Genomic DNA, 22496 nt, shown 5'->3' on the forward strand with positions numbered 1-22496 from the left:
AATGAATAGTTTGAATCACACTAATTTTGCTCTCAAGATGTGAAAAGGAGTCTGAAAAAGAGCAAGCAAAGGCAACAATATTGCTCAGGTTTCATACTTAAGCATGTTTTAAAGCTAATAACCATAAAAAAAGAGAAAGGATGATGATAACTGGAGCCAATATTTGTACATACTTTTCATATAATGATCATCAGTGTCAAGCTGTTAAGAAGCAGCAGAGCAAACATTTGCAGAAAGCAGCTTGTTTACAGCTACATGCTCAAGTACCACAATCTGTCCTATTTACCCTAGAAGCAACCATGTATTAACAGTAGTTTTTCAGGATATGCTGTCCGGCATATTGCCCTGTAAGGAGAGGATGTGGTTCATATTTGCCCTCCAAAGAAATAAGGACACTTCAGTACCTCATATCACTACTGTTTATCATTTACATTCTGTCACGCTACCAGATGATGAAAAATCCAATGTGGATTTAAAGCTAGCCATCCTGCATTCAGCTTTAAATGAGCCAGCTTTTGTCAACCTCCCTTTCATCTTCTAGCAATTTTAAACAGAGACAACTAAATTTGGTAATTACAAGTTAATAAAGTCAGTATTACAGCTGTACAGATATTCACCCCTTAAAAACTGAGGACAAAAATGTGAAAGGTTGTTGTGTGAAATTTTACATGAAAAGCACTGTCTTTGATGCTCTTGTTCAGGTTATTTATAATGACGAACTAAAGTAGATTTTAAAAAAAATTAATTCAGGCTGTATAGTACAGACTTCCTTAATTTGCACATACTTTTTCCTTCCATCTCTCTAGTTTTGTTTCCTATCCATACAGGAAACAGAACTATACAGATGGAAGTAAAAAATACTTCTAGGAATGTCATTTATGGTCATCAGAATTACAGATTCTTCAGAATTACAGGTAGGTGTGTTCTGCTGTACCTGTACATTGGTGCAGGCACATGCATGTGAGTAGCACTCTCCAGTAACACAGTGACAGTAAATACTGAAGGCCTGAATTCAGAGCACCATTTCCATTGGCTATTGAGACTGCACGAAAACAGTTGCACACCAAAAGGAAATACTGGCACTTCACCAAAAGTGATTGTGACAAAATTATCACAGAAGTCAATGGAAGCTGAGGACTTCCAGACTTATCACTTGAGTCATTAAGAGCAAGTTAACGTGAATTCAATCATAACTGATGAATCACCTCATCAGTTTAGCCTGTCAGAGCTAATTATGTGGTATTTCCATAGGACAGCAAGCCATTTCTGCAGGCCTTTTTTAGAAAAAAAAGAAGACAAATTATCCCCACTGCATCTCAGTAAATTTTAAGTAAATAAAATTTCTATATCTTGTTAATTTTTTGGTGCTCAACAGTCACAGATGTTTCCTGTGGAAAAGATAACTATGTCACCAGCACAGAAAAGGTAAGAATCCTTAATCTTAGCACTTCTGACAAATAGTTCAGAAAACTATTCTGCCCTATTTTAAAATTTATTTCTGATTGTTATTTTCTCAGAAACAACAAAACCTGCATAAAATATGAAGAGATTACAATAAAAAGTTATACAAACCTATTTTCAATTTGAGAGTGAATGTTTTGCCACCTCTCGGCTAATTGATCAACCTTTTCTTTATGCCAGTCAAAGTCAAGATCACGTTCCTTGTGCATTTTAAACATCTGGTCACTGATCATCTTTGCCTTCTGCAGTTCATCCTCTAAGGCATGGAACACTTGTCTTTTCTCGTCTACTTCAGATCTCCATTGCTAGCATGTGATAAATGATAAATTGTAAATAACTCCTAAATTATTACACTATTTTATAAATCAGTATTTTACATGAGTAAAATGTATAAATGAATAAATGAAAAATGTTTAAATGAGTGTTTTACTTCTGGTTGCTCAAACACTGGAATGGCACCAGAACCCAGCTATGAATTGCAGAATAATTCTAAAAAACAGCTTCCCCCCCAACATATCTCAAAAGAGAGAGAGCAATTTAACACGCTCACCTTATAAACTACAGCTTTCAAAAAATCTTTAGGTAGATGCCAATTATTCTCTCTAGCAAAAAAGCATTACTAATCATTTGCAATATTAATATGAGGTATATGGAGCACACAAAAAATGCTCAACTTCAATCTTACCCTTTCTCAAAGATATGTGCCAAACCTCCTAGGAAACCCTGATCAGTGAGTGTACCACAGCATCAGCAAGAACGTTATTGTGGGCACATTTATATAACAATATATTTATGTAACCTTAAGCATACGCTACTTTTTGAAGAGACCAAAAAGAGTTTTACTGCAGCACTGACAAGTGCCACTCTTGGAAGTTTCAGATACTGCCATGAGTTTCCTCAAAGCAGGAACACGCTTGTAAACAATCTAATTCCTAATGCTCCGAAGTCATCATTTATTTTCTGACATGTCAATCCTAATACAGAATTTCCTCCAAATATACAAGCCAACTTTTGATACACTATACAGTACAGCTTAACCAAAATAGGTGTTATAAGTGATAATTTTCCTATTATTTTTTAATTTACCCATGAATAGGTGCCAGCCAACTCTTACCTTTAATGTACCCATCAGATTTTCAATATTGTTTTTGTCAGCTGTTACTGCCTCTTCTTCACACAACTTAGTTTCGTAAAGTTTTACTAATGATTCTGCTCCTTGGGTGCTCTTCAGCACCATATTTACAGTTTTTAATCTGAAAAACAGTAATCTCCTGTTAAGTGAACCATCAATAACAACACTCAACAAGCTTCTGCTTCTCAGCCTTTTCATGTCACTGGGTAACCCTTTATACAGTGGTAAAATTACATTAACTGCCTCCTCTTTGATCGGTATTATTATACTAAATCATTTATTTTGAAGATAAAATTGTAAACTAAAACGTATGATGGGAGATGGCCTGTTACATACTTATCTATGTAAATGGAAGACATGGAATAAACTTGGTTCATGTTCTGAATAACAACATTGAGTTCAGAACGCAGAGTAGGGACTGAAGGTGAACCAGCAGCTTGACTGAAAAACTCTTCACATTTATTTGTGATGACTTCCAGGTCATCTTTCAGTCGATCCAGTTCTTTCTTCAATTTCTGTAAAATGAAAGGTGATTGACAGTGCTTTTATCCTACATCAACCTCATGTATATTCTACATATCATTGTCAGTACAGGTCTGCTCTCCTCTGCTTGTTTCATGTGGACACCATTAAAATTTTTAAAAATAAACGTATGTATAAGAGGGAAACTAACAGAGGCATCATTTATTGGCATCTTTTTTCTCACAAGCACAAGCTTAAACTTTGACTCTTGTCCTTTCAAGGTGTACCGCAAACTTTCCTGACTACACTGAAAACACCTGGACACAGTTGTTTTAAAATAAAACTCTTCTCCTAGGTAAAACAGCCTTTTGCAAAGGCTCACCTCTTGCTCTGAAATCCTGAACACGCTTTCACGTAGATCATCCCTTTCCATTGGGGTTCGGATCTGCCGCACCAACCGCTCCTCACAACTCTCCAGCTGAAGTCTGATATTTCTGACTTCAGAGATATATAGATTGTAAATAGATTCTTCCTGCTCCTCTGTTGAAAGAAATGAGGCACACGTTAGCAAACAAAGCCACCACGTCACTTCCACCGTGCCTTTTTAAGAACACTTTTTAAAAGTCACCATTCTACAGGTCTTCTCACGATTAGCTGAAATCCCATCAATTTCCATTGGAAGTTTGGCTATAGGACACATTTTAAGAACCTTTATATAATATATTTTCGCTATTATTAGATCATCTCCTCACACATGAAAAATGAGCATACATCTTTGATCATCCATCCCAGGCACAGCCATCACCCCTCACACAGACACTGCTAAACTTAGTGACTGATATTTTTTTTTTTAACCCTCTCCTTCCAACAAACAGGGCAACATATTTTCCCTTAAGTGTAGTGAATTATGCTATGCAGTAATCAGCTTTGCACTACTATATTTCTTCAAGTCATTAGCTACTTGACAGTAAAACAAAGCAGGTATCTTAAGCTTTCTGTTCTTACTGTATACAGAAGTTGAGACTGCAGTAACTACAGGCATTCGGTGGAGTTAGGAAAATACCTAGGACACTTCTTGCCTTAACACTGTGAAAAAGTTCTAATTCTGTTATGAAATCAACAAAATAATCAAGTTACATTTCCAACATTCAAAAACAAGGAAGGCACGATTAACCAGCGAGCTGTAGTGCACTGAATAAATTCTTCGGCGTAAAATTCTTTGTAGCACTCCACATATTAAGTAACACATCAATATTTCTACACAGCTCAATATATACAAAGTTAAACAAACTTAGAGCTTCTGTACAATGTAATTGTGCCTGTTGTTAAAATGATGACTTTCTGTTTGTTCAGAAGAGTTGGGCATTAACAATATCACTATGAGAAAATGGGTAATTCTCTAGAACTTTTTTTCAGAGAGAGAAGTTTTATCAAGAACCACAATATATCTTATGAGGGCATCTTTCTGCTTTCCTTGGCCAAGTTATACCTCTTTCTGCAGATTTCAGAAGCTCTTGATAGTATTGCTTGCAAACATCAACTTCCCTCTCCAGCTGTGCTGTATCGGAGCTGGTGAAGATTTTGGACTCCTGGCTATCTTCCACAAAATCATCAAAGCGGGACTGCAAATTGCTTAACACCTGCTGATGTTCACCTGGCAACATCGTCTTTATCTGCAACAGATTATAAACCCAAGGCACAGTTAGCAACGATGCATCATTCAGATAGTTCCCTGCAATACTTTTTATCAAAAAGCAATATTGACCAATCACTCAGATGGTAAAAATCAAAGAAATGAGGTTCTGAAAGCTTGCTGCTCCTGGGCTGAAGTCCACTTGACAGGTATCAGTACAACAAATCATAGTTTACACTCTAAAATCCTTTTCCATCTTTAATGCCAGTAATGGGCTATGTTAAGACAATCCTACATCAGACACCATTTCTGCATCTAATGCCGTGTAGCAACAGACCAGAAGCCAGCAAGAGTCATACAAGTAGGGACACTTCAAGAATTACCTCAGATTCCTTCCTTTCAACAGCAACAGTGAGAAATTAGGAGTGAAAAATGTCATTTTGGGTACTACAAATATTATTGCAGTAGTTTGTAGAGAGATATACACCAATGATGTATAATAAACTATTATATTGAATCACATTATGCTATACATCTAAGATTGTGTAATTCAGTGACATCACCCACTATTTTAGCCAGGCACATTAGTCTTCTGATATATATCACTATTTCATTTCTGACAAATTGATCCTAATTAGCTATTTAACACTTCAAGTTACTGACATGTATAAGAATTAAATTATGCATTACAGAGGAATGAATGTTCAGCTGCATTCAACTTGAAAGACTAAATGTTGCTTCATAGTTGCTCCATTTTTATTAAGAAGTTGTAGCCATAAGGAAATAATGGGGGTTTTCATGACAATTAACCTTAGCCTAATGAATCAAACCTTCCACATCAGTGAAGAAAGGTAGACTCTTCAAGAACAAAATTCAGATTTAGTCACTGTTCTACTGCTTTTGGGAGATCCTGTCCCCCTGCTGACAACAGCAGACCTGAGAGATGAGTGAAATAAGGCTACAGGTAGTTTTCATAATACAACCTCTCTGCTCCTCCCCCAAACACACCTGTGTAAAGGCTCCTCAGTGGGAACCAGCATGGCCACTGCCAGCTGTTCCCTCAAGGAAGATAAGGATTGCTGGAAATTGTTAATTATACAGTATTTCTGGAAAGTGTAGTCTATGGCATCCCAGCAAAAGGCTGAGACCCTTGCTAGACACAGCACATACCGAGGCAACATTGCCAGCTCGAACAGCTTCAATTTCATTTGTCAGGTAATGCCAGGACACCACACTCTTCATGTTTACATGCGACTCATGCCAAAGGGCCAGAACATTCTGAAATTGCTGTTCAATCCTGAAACATAAAGAGATTCCAACTTTAGATCAAAGTAACGCATGGAAAGGGGAAAAAAAAAAGTTAAGACATTATTTTAACCCAAGCTTCATATAAATGAATTTTAAAAGAAAACGAATGGTTTTGTTTCGTCCCTACCTGTTGGCTGTATCTATTGCTTCTTTGTTTGGTGGCGGAACTGTAAAGCACACAGATGGAACCATGGCCTCATTACCACTTGGGCTGATAACTTTCCATTTAGCACGATGGGAGTTGTTTGCTAATACACACTCATCATCTTTGTAAATAGTTATCTAGGATTAACAGAAAAGGAGAATAAGCTAATGAGATGAGCATTACCAAATACTTTTACAAAGCACTTCTGCAAATGGTGTCAACAAATAAACAACAGAACAAGAAAAACAAAGTTCAACACAAAGATTTGCTCTTGTTTATTAGGGTGGAAGAAATTTAAGAGCCTAGTGTTCTCCAGCAACATCATAATTAATGACACTTTAGCTGAATTCTCACGTCTGTAATTGATTTGAGGAAATTCAAGCTTCTAACCTCAATTTGTCTGTAGTCACAGATGGCTTTAATTGGGATGGATGTTTTGAGTATACAGTCAGGGTTCCTTGGCTTCAGCTGAATTATTGCCTTTGCTCTCCCCACAAGGCCAGCTACTGTGCTCTTATACTGCAAGAGTTGTTCTTTTTCTTCCTAAAACAGTTAAGAAAAGAACACATTATAAGAGATGGCCAGAATACAGTGCTGCTTCTTTGATCCTGTTAAGCTTTTTTTCCATGACTTATTTTACTGTGTTTCTTAAAAGTAACAAATTCTACAAGAACAAAATATCTTTCTGAAGTCACCAGTTTCCCACAACATCTGCTATTGTAAAGATAAAGAAATAAAACTGTATTTTAAGCTCATGAAAAAAATTAATTATATATGGGCAGATGCCATAATTTAAGTTCTAAAAAAAAGGAAATCTTTTTATATTCCTTCACTTCAAATGAATCATTTAAACATATGTATTTTAAATCCAACTATAATCTACACATTTATTGTTTAATTGTAACTCATGTTAACAGTATCCTTGAATTCTTACCATGGACTCCTGGACAAGGTCTTCCAGTCTACGAAGGCTGCTTGATCTATCACAACTGTATTTTCGGTATATGGTATCTTTCAAATTCTTTAAATATTCCATGGCTTCTTTGGCATCACTGAAAAACTAGGATGAGACAAATATCCAGGTTATTTTTAAACAACATAAAAGTATACAGACAGCTACACTATGAAGTTTTCTTTAAGTGCTGTCTTTTTAAAAATAATCTTTTCTAGTAGCCTGAAGTGACTACTGTACCACAAAACACTATTTGTGATCTCACACCTAAATGTACTGTTCAAGAAGGCACAACACTGTAACATCAGTTATTCTTGGTACTATCTACATGCAAAATTAATTCAGCAATTATTGAACTTCAGTTAATTATTGTTCCTGCAATTGAAAACTTGTCTGAAGTTATTCATGCTTCCCTTGGAATTACAATTACTTTCATATATAAAGAACAGACAAACCTACAAACTGTAGCAAACTAGCTGCAAACTTCAGCAGGCACACTGAAGTAAACATTTTGTCCAAACAAAAGACTCTTGAATCTTCATTCATCTTGCATATAACTGAGAAACTCTTAGCTCTTCAATCCTCATGCACGTAACTGAGTATCATTTGCTGAGTATGTGGGTGATAATCAGAAAGGTGTTTACGCTGAACATCTCCACTGTCAGGGTGTTCTCTGCTCTGTCTATTATTAATGCCATATGTTATATTTGTATTTGGGTAGTCCTGGAAAAAGCACCTAGAATATGTTCTCCTTGGGCCAGCACTAACCACCCTCCACTCTACATCATCTGCAAAAGCTGCACTGACAGCAGTTGTGCCTGACAGGGAGAGAACACGGCTTTGTTCGCAGAGTCCCTGCTTGCAGCTGCAGCACTCTGAAAAAAAGTCAGGCCAGATTTTTGTCTGCTGGGAACCGATATAATTGTAGTGAGGATAACACAGGTATAGAACAATATGGGAGCATGGTTCATCATCTCATGATTGCGCATGACAAATGTCAATTCTACAACTACTGTGAGAGAGCAACTAGCACTTTTTTTACTATGGTCCTAACAGCATTTTGCAATCTTACCTCAAAATATGCAGCATTTTCCCTCAAATGTTGTTCAACACAGTGACAGAGCTGAAGAATCCAGCTCCATTGTGTCTGCATTGCAGCTCTATAGGCCTTTAAAGGAAGAGATTTTACAAAAGGAAACAAAAATTATAACACACATACTTTCACAGAATAGGAAACATAAGAGTAATGTAGCAAACACAAGCATCTAAACCTGACTTCCTCCCCCAGGAAAAGCAAGCTGCAGCAAGGAAAATTCCAATTCTATGTGAGAAAAATCCTGTCGCTACAGCACAGTGATATCAGAAAACCTGCCCAGAGCAGCTGTGAAATCACCACATCCTTGGGCATGTTCAGAATGCAGCCGAAGGAGGCCCTGACTTAGGCAGGGGCTGGACTACATCTCCCAAGGTTACCCCAGTCTAATCCAGTGTATGATTCCGTGGCTTTACTTATTCATTCAAGACTACTGGATTTTTCCTTGGATACAAATCAGACACTAAAGTAACACTGAATGCATAATAAAAATAATTAATCAGGACTTACTGCAGTGTATAATTTTGTGTAACAGTTGTACAGGAATTTAAGGAACAGAACCCTACTTGAGTGATGCCTCCTGTACTGTCCACAGGGTGCTGCCCCTGCAGAGGCACCGCAGGTGCATCCACCACCAGAGGGTACTCTTGACTTTGTGAAATTAGCCAAAAGTCTCAATTTTTCAATTCCCTGTGACTCTCAGGGAATTCAAGAATTTTTTCATTGGCTTCAGTGAATTTCAAACTGATGCACTAATGTGTAGATTCTTCTGCAGAAAAGGCATAGAGTTGTCTTTTTTTTTTTTTTTTCTTTCTTAAATGTCCCAATACAGCATTATTGCAGACATCATAAACTGCATAGTCATCTTCACTGCGGTGGCCTGGTTTCATAATATGTATCTTTAATATATTAATATTTAAAGTATATTACACTGATAAGAACCCATTAGAACAGCATATACTTTTTAAAGAATAAAATTCCCCACATTACATAAAAAGTCATTTACTATTCATAGTAAATGTCATGAGAAGGATGGAAGGCAGGAGTTTTCTTCATGCTTCCAGTTTACTCACTGATCTGAAGAATAATAAAAATCCATCCTCTCTGACTGCTTTTTCATTCTTATATAATAAAATCATTTTTTTATTGTTTCCATTTTTACCACTCACTGTTTGTAGTTACTCCTTCCTTGAACCTCTACAAGGAAAAGTGTTTTATGTTCTCCTTTGGAAACTTGTTATGACCCCAAAACAGCTACAATAAATTTCCTGTAAACTGTACCTATAATATGGAGCGTGATTCAAGCCTGAAGTAAATCATATCACCTGGTCAGATTTTTAACATCCAAACAAGTTTCATAATTCACTGACAAATAAGTTATGAAACCAACTCTAAACTGTAATAGCAACCTGTACCAGTAAGTGACTAGAAAAGCCTCTACTGAAACTTCTTTCAATCCAACAGGAGAGAAACCACCCAAGGACTGTTCCATGCCCTCCGTTTGCCAATGCAATTTTTATCAATAACTCTAGAAGCTGCGTGCACGACCAGAAATGTCTGTACAGATCAACTCTGGAAATTTCGATTTTAGACTTCAAAAGGATTTTATCTAAGCAATCCAAGATGTAGCCATAACTTTACAAAAGTGTTTTTACTTTTTGGAAACTGGAAAACAGATACAAGAGATGTGCTGAAGAGGAAAAGGGAAAAGAGAAAGAAGGAAAAAGGAAAAAGGAAAAAGAAAAAAGAAAAAAGAAAAAAGAAAAAAGAAAAAAGAAAAAAGAAAAAAGAAAAAAGAAAAAAGAAAAAAGAAAAAAGAAAAAAGAAAAAAGAAAAAAGAAAAAAGAAAAAAGAAAAAAGAAAAAAGAAAAAAGAAAAAAGAAAAAAGAAAAAAGAAAAAAGAAAAAAGAAAAAAGAAAAAAGAAAAAAGAAAAAAGAAAAAAGAAAAAAGAAAAAAGAAAAAAGAAAAAAGAAAAAAGAAAAAAGAAAAAAGAAAAAAGAAAAAAGAAAAAAGAAAAAAGAAAAACGAAAAAAGAAAAAGCCCCATTATTCAGTCTTGTTGTTTAATTTCCTATGAGTTAGCACCTCCCCACTTCTTCCCCAAAATCTAAGGTCTATTACATCACAAAACTATTTTCTTCTTTGTGTGATGTGCTTACTAACTTACCTCAATGGTTAGCCTGGCTGGGTGATTTTCAAGAAGCAGTTGCTCAGCTATTTCTTGTACTGACTTAATAACTTCCTCTTTTTGATCAAGTTCTCTCATTAATTCCTTTTTCCAGATGACAAAAAATAAAACCACAAAAACACAAACACAAAATGTTTTAGAAGTCTCTTACATTCTTAAAGAGGATTTAATTATTCCCTCTGGATTAGATTAGCAATACATACTGCATGGTATTCCTTTTTTCTTGCTATATTGGGGTTTCTTTCACTCCAGTCATATGCAACCTCTTCCTCCTCTTTCTCATTCAGCCATATCAGCTCTCTAGTAGCACGAGACACAAAATTGTGAAGAGTATCTAGATGTCTTTCCTGATTTCTCGATGTATTCTTTATTAAAAAGAAAAAATGTTTACAAAAATCAGAATTTAAAGCTCATGCCTTACCAAACATGATGTACACTGAGAAGCTGATCATAGAAAAAGTATTGACAAACTCACCAAGAGTTTTGAATACTGACTCTCCAGTTTGTGCAATTTTTCTGCATAACTGAGTTTAAGAGGAGCAGTCATCTGGATCTGTATTTGGTATATGAGTTCAAAAGACAACAAAAAGGTTAGATATGCTAAACCATTAGTTTTCCTGATTCCATCATATATCAGTCAAAGATCAGAAATAAGAGTGTGAAACCCAAACACAGTTCTGAAATTCAACATTAGTTTATGTGTCACCCAGTAAGAAAGTAACCAAAGAAGTAAAAAACACGGTGCTGTACCTCACTGATTTTAGCTTCTTTAAGACTGGATTCAAATTCCTCAATAGCTTTGTGGACATTTTTGTGATTTTCTAAATGGCTTTCAACACTTGGTAAATCTGATCCCCATTCTGCTCGATCAAGTTGCATCTTACAAACGAGAAGGAAAAATTAGTCATGACCTACAAGCAGTAAGCATTATAATTAGAAGTGGACTGTTTCCATAGAGATTGATACCTGCATTTCTTCTACCCAGCACAACAGGTCCTGGACAAATTTCATGTTCACCTCTTCTTCTGTTAAATTCTGATCCACAAAAGCTGATTTCATAAGAGGTTTTCTGACTTGCGTCAGTTTGAGTGTTTGCAGAGTCCCACTGTCTACTCCTGTCACATAGCTTTGAATTAACCGTGGTGGGATGCCTGGTGTGTAAGCGGGAGTGACGGTTGGGGTCAGTCTGGAAGTAAGGCCCGATGAAAGGCCAGAAGTCAAGCTGGAAGAAGTCAAACTAGGTGTTAAACCTTGGGTCATTGCAGCATTTAATTCAGGGGTTAGGTTTGTTGTAAATCCTGAGTTTAAGCTTTCAGTTATTCCTGATATCATCAGCTTTGTTTGCTCTGTTGTCAGTGCATGCCCCTTGTTGTACACAGAAGAACATTCGGTCCGTATGACCACCAGCTCATCACGAAGTTTTGCAACTCTATAAAATAAAATAAAATAAATAAATGAATAAAAATAATTTCAATTAACGCTTACAATCAAGGTTTACCATGCTGAATTGGAGAGCAATGTGAATTCACAAGACCTCTTACACTTTAGTTGTACCTAAATATTTACCAATAAAGATTTATATCGGAAAATATACTTCTATAAATACAGATAACAGATGCAGAAATTGGGCAATGACTAGAAAATCAGCATGGAATGGGCACTAGCACGCACCACACACAATTGCAGGGAACAATCAGCAAAGCAGAAATCTTACAAGATACTACATGTTGTAGTAGATCAAACACTTGCAGTTCACTGCCAAGGGGCTGTTATGTGCTTGATCTCACCCAGTCCAGGATGAATCCTGCAAAACTTTGGAGCCACTTCTTCATAAAATTGAATCATGCTGTTTAAATGCATCTTTCTGCCAAGACTGTACACGTTGCCACGTATAAGCTAACGTTACTCCACTTATTACCTGTTAAGATATCTACAGCCATCATCAGAAATCTCGCCTCCCTTTTTAAAATCAAAGCATTCTGAAAGCATTTTAGGTGCAATAAAACAAGCTAACATCCTTACACCCAAATAGATGGTAAACATTAAACATTTACATCTCATTCTGGTAAACGACATCATTTTCATAAATGAGTACAAACAGCTCCTCTTGTCTTAAACAACATTTGTGGGTACTGTACCCAACAGAATACCTGATGAACGTTGTTTGGGTGCCCAGTGACAGATTGAGAAGTTTATCCACACACATAAAAACTTGAAAATGCTGTCCATAATGGGTACCCATATTTGGGACATCTATTTATTCATATAAATACACTATAAAGTACCTTTGCACAAGCTGATCTGCCTGATAGTATTTTCCATCAATAAGAATTTGGGCATCAATCACTTGCTGGCGGAGAAGGTTCTCAGATTCAAGAAGATACCCAGCTATCTCTGCTTCATGTTGTAACTGGAGCCCTGACTCTAATCGCTTGGCGTCCTGAATAAATAAGAGAAAGCCATTAGTTCTGCAGCTAAGCCAAAGAGAAATAAGCTGTAAGAAATCCCAGGTTTTTTGTAAAAGCTTATTCTGATCTTGAAACAATGGTGAAGCATTTTATCTAACTTCCAACAGAAAAATTGAAACAGAACCCACTCTAGCAAATTATTTATATTTTCTTGAAGAAATAGTAAATTAAAAATAACAGTACAATGGAAACAAAAGTAGCAGCTATTAAGTACGCACTTAAAGAATCCTAAAGAATTTTTCTCAAGTAGCCATTCCACTGTAGTAAGTTCACGAACACAGACAAGTAAAATCATCAACTGACTTACAGAATGCAGAGCATTCCGGGCAAGTATTAGTTTGTCCTCACAGCTTTGGCTGTCCCGCTGAATTCTGTTTGCAATCTGCTGTAGCATTTCCAACCTAGGTGATGCCAGAGCATTTCAGAAGAACAAATAAGTATTAATGTTATTTATATTTACTATATACATTGCATGACTTTAAAAACAAACAAACAAACATGTAAGATCTAATACAGAGCACAAATACATATGCCAAGTTACCTGTTTCCTTCTAAGGTGCCATTACCAAAGCTTATACAAGATTTAATCAGCGTGGGACCACAATTAACGGAAAGGAAATTCTCGTTAGAGTCAACGCTGGTTCGAGTACTAGTACTGTTGCTAAACAGAGAATCACTGCTGTGATAGCTATAACTACTGCTATTCATTTTTACATCCAGAGCACAGTCCTTCTGGCTGTTTACATTTGCTGAAAAATGAAAAGATAAAACTCCTACAAAATGTGCAGCTTCTAGGGATGAAATTTCACTACTGGCTTTTGAAACACCTAGCACTCCTCCTTTAAATAGGCTTCGGTACGCATATTCAAAACCCAGCAATTAATATTCTGCCAGCTCTTCAAAGGATCTCACCTGGGGCTACGTACACTACCTTGTTTTTGGCTTCCCTACACTGCATTAAAGCTTTGCAAGTACAGACTAGACTGCAACATTAGGGCGTCTCTAGGAAACAGGCGTGCCAAATATTTCATTTAGGTGTCACTAAATGTCTATATGCCAAATAAGAACTTAAAGAAGACTCTGCAGTGTTTCTCAGACTCTCCAATGAAAACTTTCAAAAAGGAGTGAAGTGAGAACAACTCCACTGTCCACAGTACAGTACAAAACACCTCCAGGTTGGGCTGACTCCTTTTGCTTCAAATGGAACTGCACAAAAAATCCTGGGAGAATATCATGGTTCATCAGCTCATATCAATTTAATTTGGGACACCTGTACCCCATCCAACCCAACATTATTACCCCACTGTCCAAGTATGCATGTTTACTAATCTGTCCTCCTGCAAATTTCCCTTCAGCTTCTTCCACATTCACAGCTAATTACTTCTTGCTGTTTTGACCGCAAAACAAGTAAGAAAAACCTGACCACTGCCCTTAGGTTTACGTTTTAACTCAGAATTTGGGTTCAGGGTGAATTTTTCAGTATTTCGCCTGTTGCTTTTAGGACCTCCTGAAAACCACATCCGCACCACAAGATGCCTGTTTATGCGGAGGAGCACAGCGAAGGCACAGACACACCCTGCAGCAATTCCAAACTCTGCTGGGTTTGCAAACCAGAGCTCAGTTTGGCATTCTCCTCACTGACATCATATTAAGTTTCAGTGCTTGCCAAATTTCAGTATTAGCTGAGGTCACTTTTTTTGCCACTACTAAATCCCACCCCAGGAGCTGTATCAACACCTCATATTGGTGAGCTGCACTCATAACCAATGCAACTAATGTGGATTGAGTACTTGTGTCCAGATCAACCAACTATTTTAACTTGATCACTAAGCCAGAATCACTTAATCAAGGCTTCTCTCTCATTTTATAGTGACCACCGCACATAGTGACCCTCACCATACAATCTGTCACTTTGTGTTTATCAACCCTGAAACATGGGAAGGAGTTTACATTTATTTGTATTTACCTGCACTCAGTTTCTGAATAAAAAAAATAAATAAACTATTGTCATTTATTCACAGTCTAAACAAAGATAATCCAGCTTTCTACAAGTGTAAGTAGGATTCCTTTTGGCGAAAGCAGGCACTAACTTTGCTTTTTGCAGGTCAGCACAGATTAACCTACAAGACCTAGCATGCTATATTTCTTCCACTGCTTTCTGCTGTTCTGCCCTGCACGGTGAGGACAACCTTGTCTTCCTCTGTAGACACTTCTTTCACAGCAGGATGCTGTGAATCTACTCCTCTCATTGAATCTGCCATTTCAGTCATGCTCTTGCACCTATTCTATCAACTCTGACGACACATTTAATCAACTCTGTCTTCAGGATTTTCTCTTGCTAAAAATCTGTCTTTGAGGACTTCCTACACAATGGTCTGGATCCTTCACAACAAATTTCAGAGAGAATGATCACCCTGTTGTCACCAGAAAGTCAGGGCCAGGATTCTCTAGAAAGCGATTCAGATCTCAGGTGTCTCCTTTGGATGCTTAAGGTCAAGCAGAATGAACCCAGACCTGGGTGTCTATACCTACCTGCAGGCAGAATCCCAAAAAATCATTTCACTTGGAGTTAAAAAAGGACTTTTTAAAAATAATGAATAGGTAGAACCTGTGTCTGCCACAGAACTCAAAAGAGGTACCATTAAAAAGCAGAAATGCTCTAAGACCTACATCAAGATTTTGAATATGCTCAGTGTGTTATTAGTGACGTACAAAACTGTCACACATCCTACTACCAGGGAAGACTACTATGAGCTTTGCATGTTTAAACCCTTTGTGTGCCCTTGACTACAACCAACTTTTAAACAACCTCAGAACAGGACATTAGCCCACAACACTGTGCACCAAGTGAAATACACATTTAACGTAAAGGACGAATGTTACCTATACGAAATTAAGTTCAAATGAGACAGTGTAGTGATATGAACCTAGCTCTGACTAACTGTACAAAGAAGTTGTTTATATTTAAGTACTTTCCCTATCTGAGGCACAGATACTATTTATCACAACCTTCTGAGACCACTGAAGTTACTTCCATCTGGAGCTGCTTCTAGGAAGTAGGTAAATAACTTACGGCAGAATTACTTGATCTAGAAAAATAACATGGATGTTACCACAGAAGAAGACATTTCGAATTTTCAGTACAGGTTAAAACAACAGAAAATATGTTAACCAAGCCTGTCAAACGTTCACTAGCATACCTCTCTACTTCAGGCCGAAGGATCTTCTCTCTTTCCAGCATGGCAATAATAAGCTTTCCCCATTCCTTTTCTATATCATTTGGATGATAGCCTTGAGGAAGTTTGATGCGTCCAAATTCTATCCAGACCTTAACAATTCACACATATTTGTTATTTTAAGCCACAGAAAAGGAACTTGTATACATTTCAATGCATGTAAAAACTTACCTCTAGCAGTTTATATAGACGTTTAATTTTTGATTTATCTGTTTCTTTTGGTGGAATTTCTGTTTCTTTAAACTGCAAATATTGATTATAAAGTGCCTACAGAAACATAAAAACAATCATCAACTTCATCTTACAGAGAATACAATCTTACTCTCAACTCTCACCAAATATTCTTCGTAAGCTTACATTCTCGTACTGCTCTACTTGCACAAAAAATATCAATGACAGCTGAAGATATGCTTTTGATTGTTCATATGTTAGTAATGTATTTATTGTACTTTGAAAAGGTTAAGGAGTAGTTCTGTTCTACAGTTGATTTGATTGTATAAATCAACAAGCACTTCATTTGTTCAAGCATGCTTTGAGTCAGTAAGATGAAATGTCATTCCAACAAGGAGTTTAACACACCACATCTCACCTTTAGCTCCACAGGATTGTTGGGAAATGTTCTGTCAGACATTATCGCAACATGGTGTCTGATCCACTGCATGAGGTAGTTCACCATATTCTGATATTCAACCCATTTGACTTCCACATCCTACCAAAACACAAACCAGACTACAGATCAGAAGAAAATAATCCAAGAGCTCGTTTTTGCTTTATCTTTGAAGTCCAAGATCTATATACACATACAAAAGAGATTTCTGAACTCCACAATTCTGAAACAGTATTTACTTGTTCATTACAGCTCACTTAAAACCTCTAAATAGATTATTTCACTCTTCAGTTCTTGTCCCAAATAATTCCACTAAAACCACATTTTCTCATTTAATAAAAGTCAAACAGATAAGAATCAGAGAGGCACAATTTATAGGTCTATGACTGAAAAGTAAGAACTTTGACTCCATCTTTGTCCAACTCATGGTATATTGGTTTTAATTAAGCTCTTTGTAGGAATATTTTCATGTCTAAAACATGAAATAGCTGCTAAACCTCTAAAAGCTCAACCTAGAGAAAATCATGTCAAAGAAAGGTGTGACAGCAATCCCACAGAAGATCCAGCTAACATTCTGGAGCTGAAATCAAGAATCGTATTAATGAAGCTCACACACTGCACAAGTATTTTTCTCCTACTTACATTTGCACTGATGCCTTCACCACCTTCTGGTACTTTGGGAAATGCATCATAAAGTGATGACACATAGGTTATTACTGACTTCTCATCAGGCGAGGAAACATCAACATCTAAAAGCACAAGACAGAACAGCACTTTATCACGTAGTTGTAAGAATGCCCACAAATACGCTACAACCTGCAGGCAGTTTGGATTTAAACATTAGGGTTTTTGCAACAAAGCCCTTTGCAGCTGTCTTACCTTCAGGATCCAGGAGTCTGGCAACACCAAGTTTTTCTGCTACAAAAAAAGCATGTTCTAAATTTGCAAGGTTGCTTTGAACAGCAACGGTATTCATGTCTATCAGGTCCGGCCTGTCAAACAAAAACAGTAACACTTGATTACAGCTCTACCCGTTTTAAGTCACTGCCGTAGTAGTTAATCAAACCAAGAGCATGGATCGATACAGCAACAGAGTCTTCATTAAAAAAGGATTTCATTAAAATCACGTGAACGAGCTGAGGTCAGGGCTAAGTGATAAACACAAGTAACGGGCAACTACAACACTGTATGTTCTCCATCTACAAGCTAAAGTTTCTAGCCATGGCTTTTATATATATACGTTTTTTTTTTCTTGTGCATATTTGTTCAGGTGCATTGCCACTGTATTATCGCACCTTGTCCTTTCCAGTGCCTTTGAGGAGGTTAAACTCACTTTTCTCTTTACCTGAGGAAGTTCCTTTATTTTGCCTTTCCAAGTTTTTAGTCATTCTGCATCAAAGTCTTCAGCACATGTCAGAACCCATATGGAAACAAGTTCAGTCACAAAACAGCTCTTTACTCTGGAAGATGAGTCTCCTGACTGCGCTTTAAAGGAGCGCGGTCCAGGCTGCGTTGAAGCCCCCCTTGCAGACGAACGCTGCAGCCAGTCCCTGCACCCACACCCACACCTCCATCCTGCTCAGTTCCACCGCCACACACAACATTCTGTTTTTTCCTGGAATACTCCTCTTAAGCCAATCTTACCTATAAACTTTATTAAGGCACATAAATGTTATCCCATACCAACATCACTAATGTTTTAAATTAATGTAAAACTTCAAAATCAATATTGTCCTTCAGTTCCACTATGTGGTGCCTGCTTTTCAGATCTTGAGGTTCTCAGGGCAGACTCTGTTCCTGTCTGCCAATTAAAAACACGGGAATCCTCTGATCCATAACAACTAATAGGAAGAGGAATTATCAGAAATGCTGAGCAAAAACTCATCCCACTAAAGCCAACTAGGGTCTGAAACTTCTGCTACTGAAATCTTACGCTACTGAACACCAGACCCACACTGAAACAAAAATAAATAACCCCAAAAGAAAAAACATGTAAACTTTACTGCACAATTCAGTCTCTGAATTTTCTAATTTTTATTTCTAGAAAAAGTATTTTCTTAGTTTTACCTAGCAGAACCTTTAAATAATTGCAACACAGAGAAATAAAACTATTAAATATCACATTGTTCAAAACAAATGACAACATTTCACTTGGCAACACCTCAAATTCCCTCGATCACAAAATGGTATTGACTTTGGGACACTCAATACAAGATCGTCTTTGAATGAACTGCAGGGGCACTGAAAATAAAAATAAATGTATTTCTTCTCAGCCATTTAGAATCGCTGGTTTCCTGTGCTCTTTAGCAGCCAAGTCTACAGGACAGATAATAAAACTGCACCTATTATTTCTTGAAAGGACATTTAATTAATAATAAAACTTAGGCAGTACAAAAAGAAACATAATCCTCCTAAACCAGCGGGACTTTCCACTTCCAATATGCTTCACGGGAGCATGAACAAGTTCATGCCATTCTTCTCTGAATTTCAGTGTAATGAAAACAATGCAATGAAACCAATATCGTCTGTTGCTATTGGCAGCACAGAAAATCCATGAAAAATAAAAGACAATACTAGAAAAGGAAACAGAGCACTCCAGTCTCCCATTTCAGCCACAATAACAGAGAGGGTATGAATAATAAAGATTACTTTCACAGCACAGTTTAGATGAGAGAAGCAGGTTTCTGTAAGCGTACACTGTTGGTTTGTTTTGCCTTTTTTTTTTTCACCTGCCTTCTTTACATTTGCTTCACACTTGATAAAAATGGCCCAAGAACCACGTATGTTGTCTGTTTGATTGCCAGCTCTCAGAACAAGAAAGGACAAGTTGATGATTTGCAAGCTGCAGAGCCACCGACACGATTATCTCCTTAGAATAAAGCTTTTATTTAGATGAGGAAGAGGTAAGGCTTTTCTCGCAGTGATATGGTAAGAATCCAGAAAAAATAACTGCCTTTGTGTAGTACATCATTTTACATCGCTGCTGTGGCTTCATCCCCCAGCTGAAGGAGAGCCCAGCCTCTGGGATGCCTCCCCCCTTTTAAACATCCTTTCCCATCCCTGAAACTCCTACCACCATAGGGTTATTCCAGATCCCCTTTAAGAACAAGGGAAATTTGCACTGTTTCCAGTTATTTATACAGATAACACATAGCATACCAGCCTAGATTAAACGGTCTTTATTTACCTAAAGTCTTGATCTACCAGAAAATATTACAGAAGACAGCACTTGTCTCTGTCTTGATAGTGCTTGCCTTTGGTTTTCTGAAGCAGACAGGAGGCTCAACAGATGACTAAGGACAAGCCCACTGATGGCTTATAGACAGGAATTACGACTTGAACGCAAAAGCATCTGGTACTGGCCATGGGAAACGCACCCTGCTGGGGGTTTGGGGCCTCCCCACTCTGGTCACCCCTTCCCTTCCCAAGTGGCTGTGGGACATGTTGCAAAGCCACAGAAAAGGGAGTTTACCTCCCAAGCTTAGCACCGACTTCTTTTAACCCTAGAAAAATGCATCCAAAAAACATGGCTCAGGAAATCACTAATTGCCACATTGCTCTTTTTGTTTAAGAGTGTTTTCTCATGATTTTAAATAAAAATCAAAGTAGTTTTTATCTGCTATAAGCTTGCAGAGATACCCACCCACTAAGCGGGTACATGGGAGTTTGAATGTGAGCATGCCCAGGCAGATTTCAGTGCTGTGATCACCACCCTCCTCTGAAGAATCACAGGAATTCAGTCTTACTGGGTACAGGTTGTGCACAGCGAGTGTTGTGTGGCTGTATTATAAAGACTCATAAATATTTTCTAATATCTAGCTTTTAATGTCTCCTTTAAATTCTGGAATACTACTAACAGTTTAAATTGCAGTTGTGATTAGTATCCCCCTAATGTGTGTTTATTTAACTGTCTTATTTGAAGTAAATGCTAGATTTAAAAGCATCATCCACCACAGCAAACACTGTAATTTTTAAGGCTAAAAAGAAAATAAGCAAGTTTTGTAGAGAGCTGTTATTTGTCATTTACTATAAACATATTTTTATATCAATTTGCATAGTATTATTAAGTGGTTTTATGCACAGTCAAGAACAAATTAAATTAAATGTACATTAAGTAAAAGACAATGACTCTACCTTCTGCTATAATATTGTGAATTATCTTCTGGCAGATTTTTCAGTGGGCTGGGCCCTTGCCATGAAAACACACACATAAACATCCCAAACACCAGCCGAGTTGGAACATTCCATGCAAAGGAGATGCTTCTCCTGCAGCCACACCTAAGTCAAGGGGTTTGGCTCCTACACTGTGAGTCATCAATCATTTCATTTATAAAAAGATTGGTGCCTGCCATTCAAGATCTTAGTGTAGGTGTTAGAAATTAGACACAATTCGTATCAGAAGTGAAGGGGGGGAAAGGGTGTGATTAGTACCACTTTAATTAGGAAGCTGACAAAATTATGATCAATTCAAAAAACCAAAAATATCTAGCACCACAAAGAAAAGCAAGTGAACAATATCTACAGAACAGCATGAAGAAATGAAGGGGTTTATAATGCAAGTCACACAGATCAAATACGAGCTTTCTACTCTGCAAAGACTCCTTGAAGGAGTTGTGCATAATAAAGTTAAGCACATGTAGATTTTCCTGTAGCCAGAATCTAATACCTAGTGAACCAGTTCAAGATTTGAAATAGAAGCTACAATATTCGTTGATTACAACAAAATGTCAGATTTAAAGGGTATTTCATACTTCAAAGTGGAAAAGGGTATTTAATCAAACCTTGATTTTCCCAGTCAACAATCAAGAAACCACATCCTTCTCTTCACTGTTCCTGGATGACAGCTGCCCAAGTTACAACAATGTTTGTTTAGCTTTATTAAAACACACATACATCAGAGTAATAGTCCACATTAAAATACTGTTAATGCGTTAAGGAGGCTGACAAGTTTGAAGTTATTTACATGAACCACTTAAGATGTTTAACCTGCACAAGTTTGTTTCAGTTAAAACCTGACATTAAAAGGGTATTTCTTTCTTGGCTTATATTGAGCAGAAATATTAATATAGTGAGTTTCAAGTAGAACTCTCAGACAAAACACGACTAAAGATGCAGAGTGAAATGTATGCGTTGCTATAGTCCACTTAGCGTTTCCACCGCTCTAACTAGAAAATACCTATAAAAAAACCAAACAAATTCTTTGCTTCATTGTTTTTAGACAATTGAAAAGGATGAGTTCCAGAAAGACTCATGCATTTTTCAGGGATGAGAGGACTACTGACACAAATTGAAGACCATGCCAGAATACACAGTCATAAAATAAAATTTAAAAAAAGAAATTAATAGAGAAACTTCTCAAACAGATAGGATACAACACGTATTTCAAAAGGGAGCACAAGAAATAGATCATCCTCTGCTTTAAAGATTTTGTTTAATAGCAGAAAGACTGCAAAGACAGGAATCAGAAGTTTGGAAAAGTCCATGTAAAAAGTCCCCTGCTACTTTCCCAGGAACTCTACAAATGAGATGATGAAGCAAAATCTATTTATTACTTAACCTACTATATAGTAACACCTACCATTTAACCTACCCCTTAAGAATTTCAAAAGCTCTAAAAAATATTTACAGCAGTTTATCTGCATAACAAATGTCCGCGAACTTTTTAAAGAATTTGTCTTCATGTCAGGTAGATACCCTTTGCTAATGCATATACCTACCACAGTTAACTTGCCTGATCTTTTTTCTATCATCACATGGGAGCTTCAACATCAAGGATGCCATGTCTTAGGGAAAAAATGCCATATAGGACTA

General features: G+C 37.0%; 1 protein-coding gene across 42 annotated transcripts in view; it reads right to left on the bottom strand.

Moving 5' to 3' along the window:
• Positions 1-22496, bottom strand: part of DST (dystonin) — a 307340-nt gene that overhangs the window by 133041 nt on the left and 151803 nt on the right. For 38 of the 42 annotated variants that reach the window (XM_065056139.1, XM_065056154.1, XM_065056174.1 and 35 more), the window contains 22 exons: positions 17565-17677; positions 17328-17434; positions 16668-16787; positions 16250-16345; positions 16043-16170; positions 13150-13243; positions 12660-12814; positions 11341-11803; positions 11125-11253; positions 10850-10927; positions 10578-10739; positions 10354-10458; positions 8166-8261; positions 7076-7201; positions 6532-6684; positions 6124-6278; positions 5859-5985; positions 4545-4728; positions 3438-3595; positions 2930-3108; positions 2576-2714; positions 1573-1766 (listed from right to left, as the gene is read on the bottom strand). In XM_065056139.1, coding sequence (XP_064912211.1) covers positions 1573-1766; positions 2576-2714; positions 2930-3108; positions 3438-3595; positions 4545-4728; positions 5859-5985; positions 6124-6278; positions 6532-6684; positions 7076-7201; positions 8166-8261; positions 10354-10458; positions 10578-10739; positions 10850-10927; positions 11125-11253; positions 11341-11803; positions 12660-12814; positions 13150-13243; positions 16043-16170; positions 16250-16345; positions 16668-16787; positions 17328-17434; positions 17565-17677 — 3261 coding nt within the window. Of the gene's footprint in view, positions 1-1572; positions 1767-2575; positions 2715-2929; positions 3109-3437; positions 3596-4544; positions 4729-5858; positions 5986-6123; positions 6279-6531; positions 6685-7075; positions 7202-8165; positions 8262-10353; positions 10459-10577; positions 10740-10849; positions 10928-11124; positions 11254-11340; positions 11804-12659; positions 12815-13149; positions 13244-13383; positions 13678-16042; positions 16171-16249; positions 16346-16667; positions 16788-17327; positions 17435-17564; positions 17678-22496 lie in introns of those variants that run through there. The other 4 variants (XM_065056160.1, XM_065056153.1, XM_065056167.1 and 1 more) reach the window with 3 other exon arrangements.

The sequence above is a fragment of the Columba livia genome, chromosome 3, assembly GCF_036013475.1.
Source record: "Columba livia isolate bColLiv1 breed racing homer chromosome 3, bColLiv1.pat.W.v2, whole genome shotgun sequence".
Taxonomy (NCBI): Eukaryota; Metazoa; Chordata; class Aves; order Columbiformes; family Columbidae; genus Columba; species Columba livia.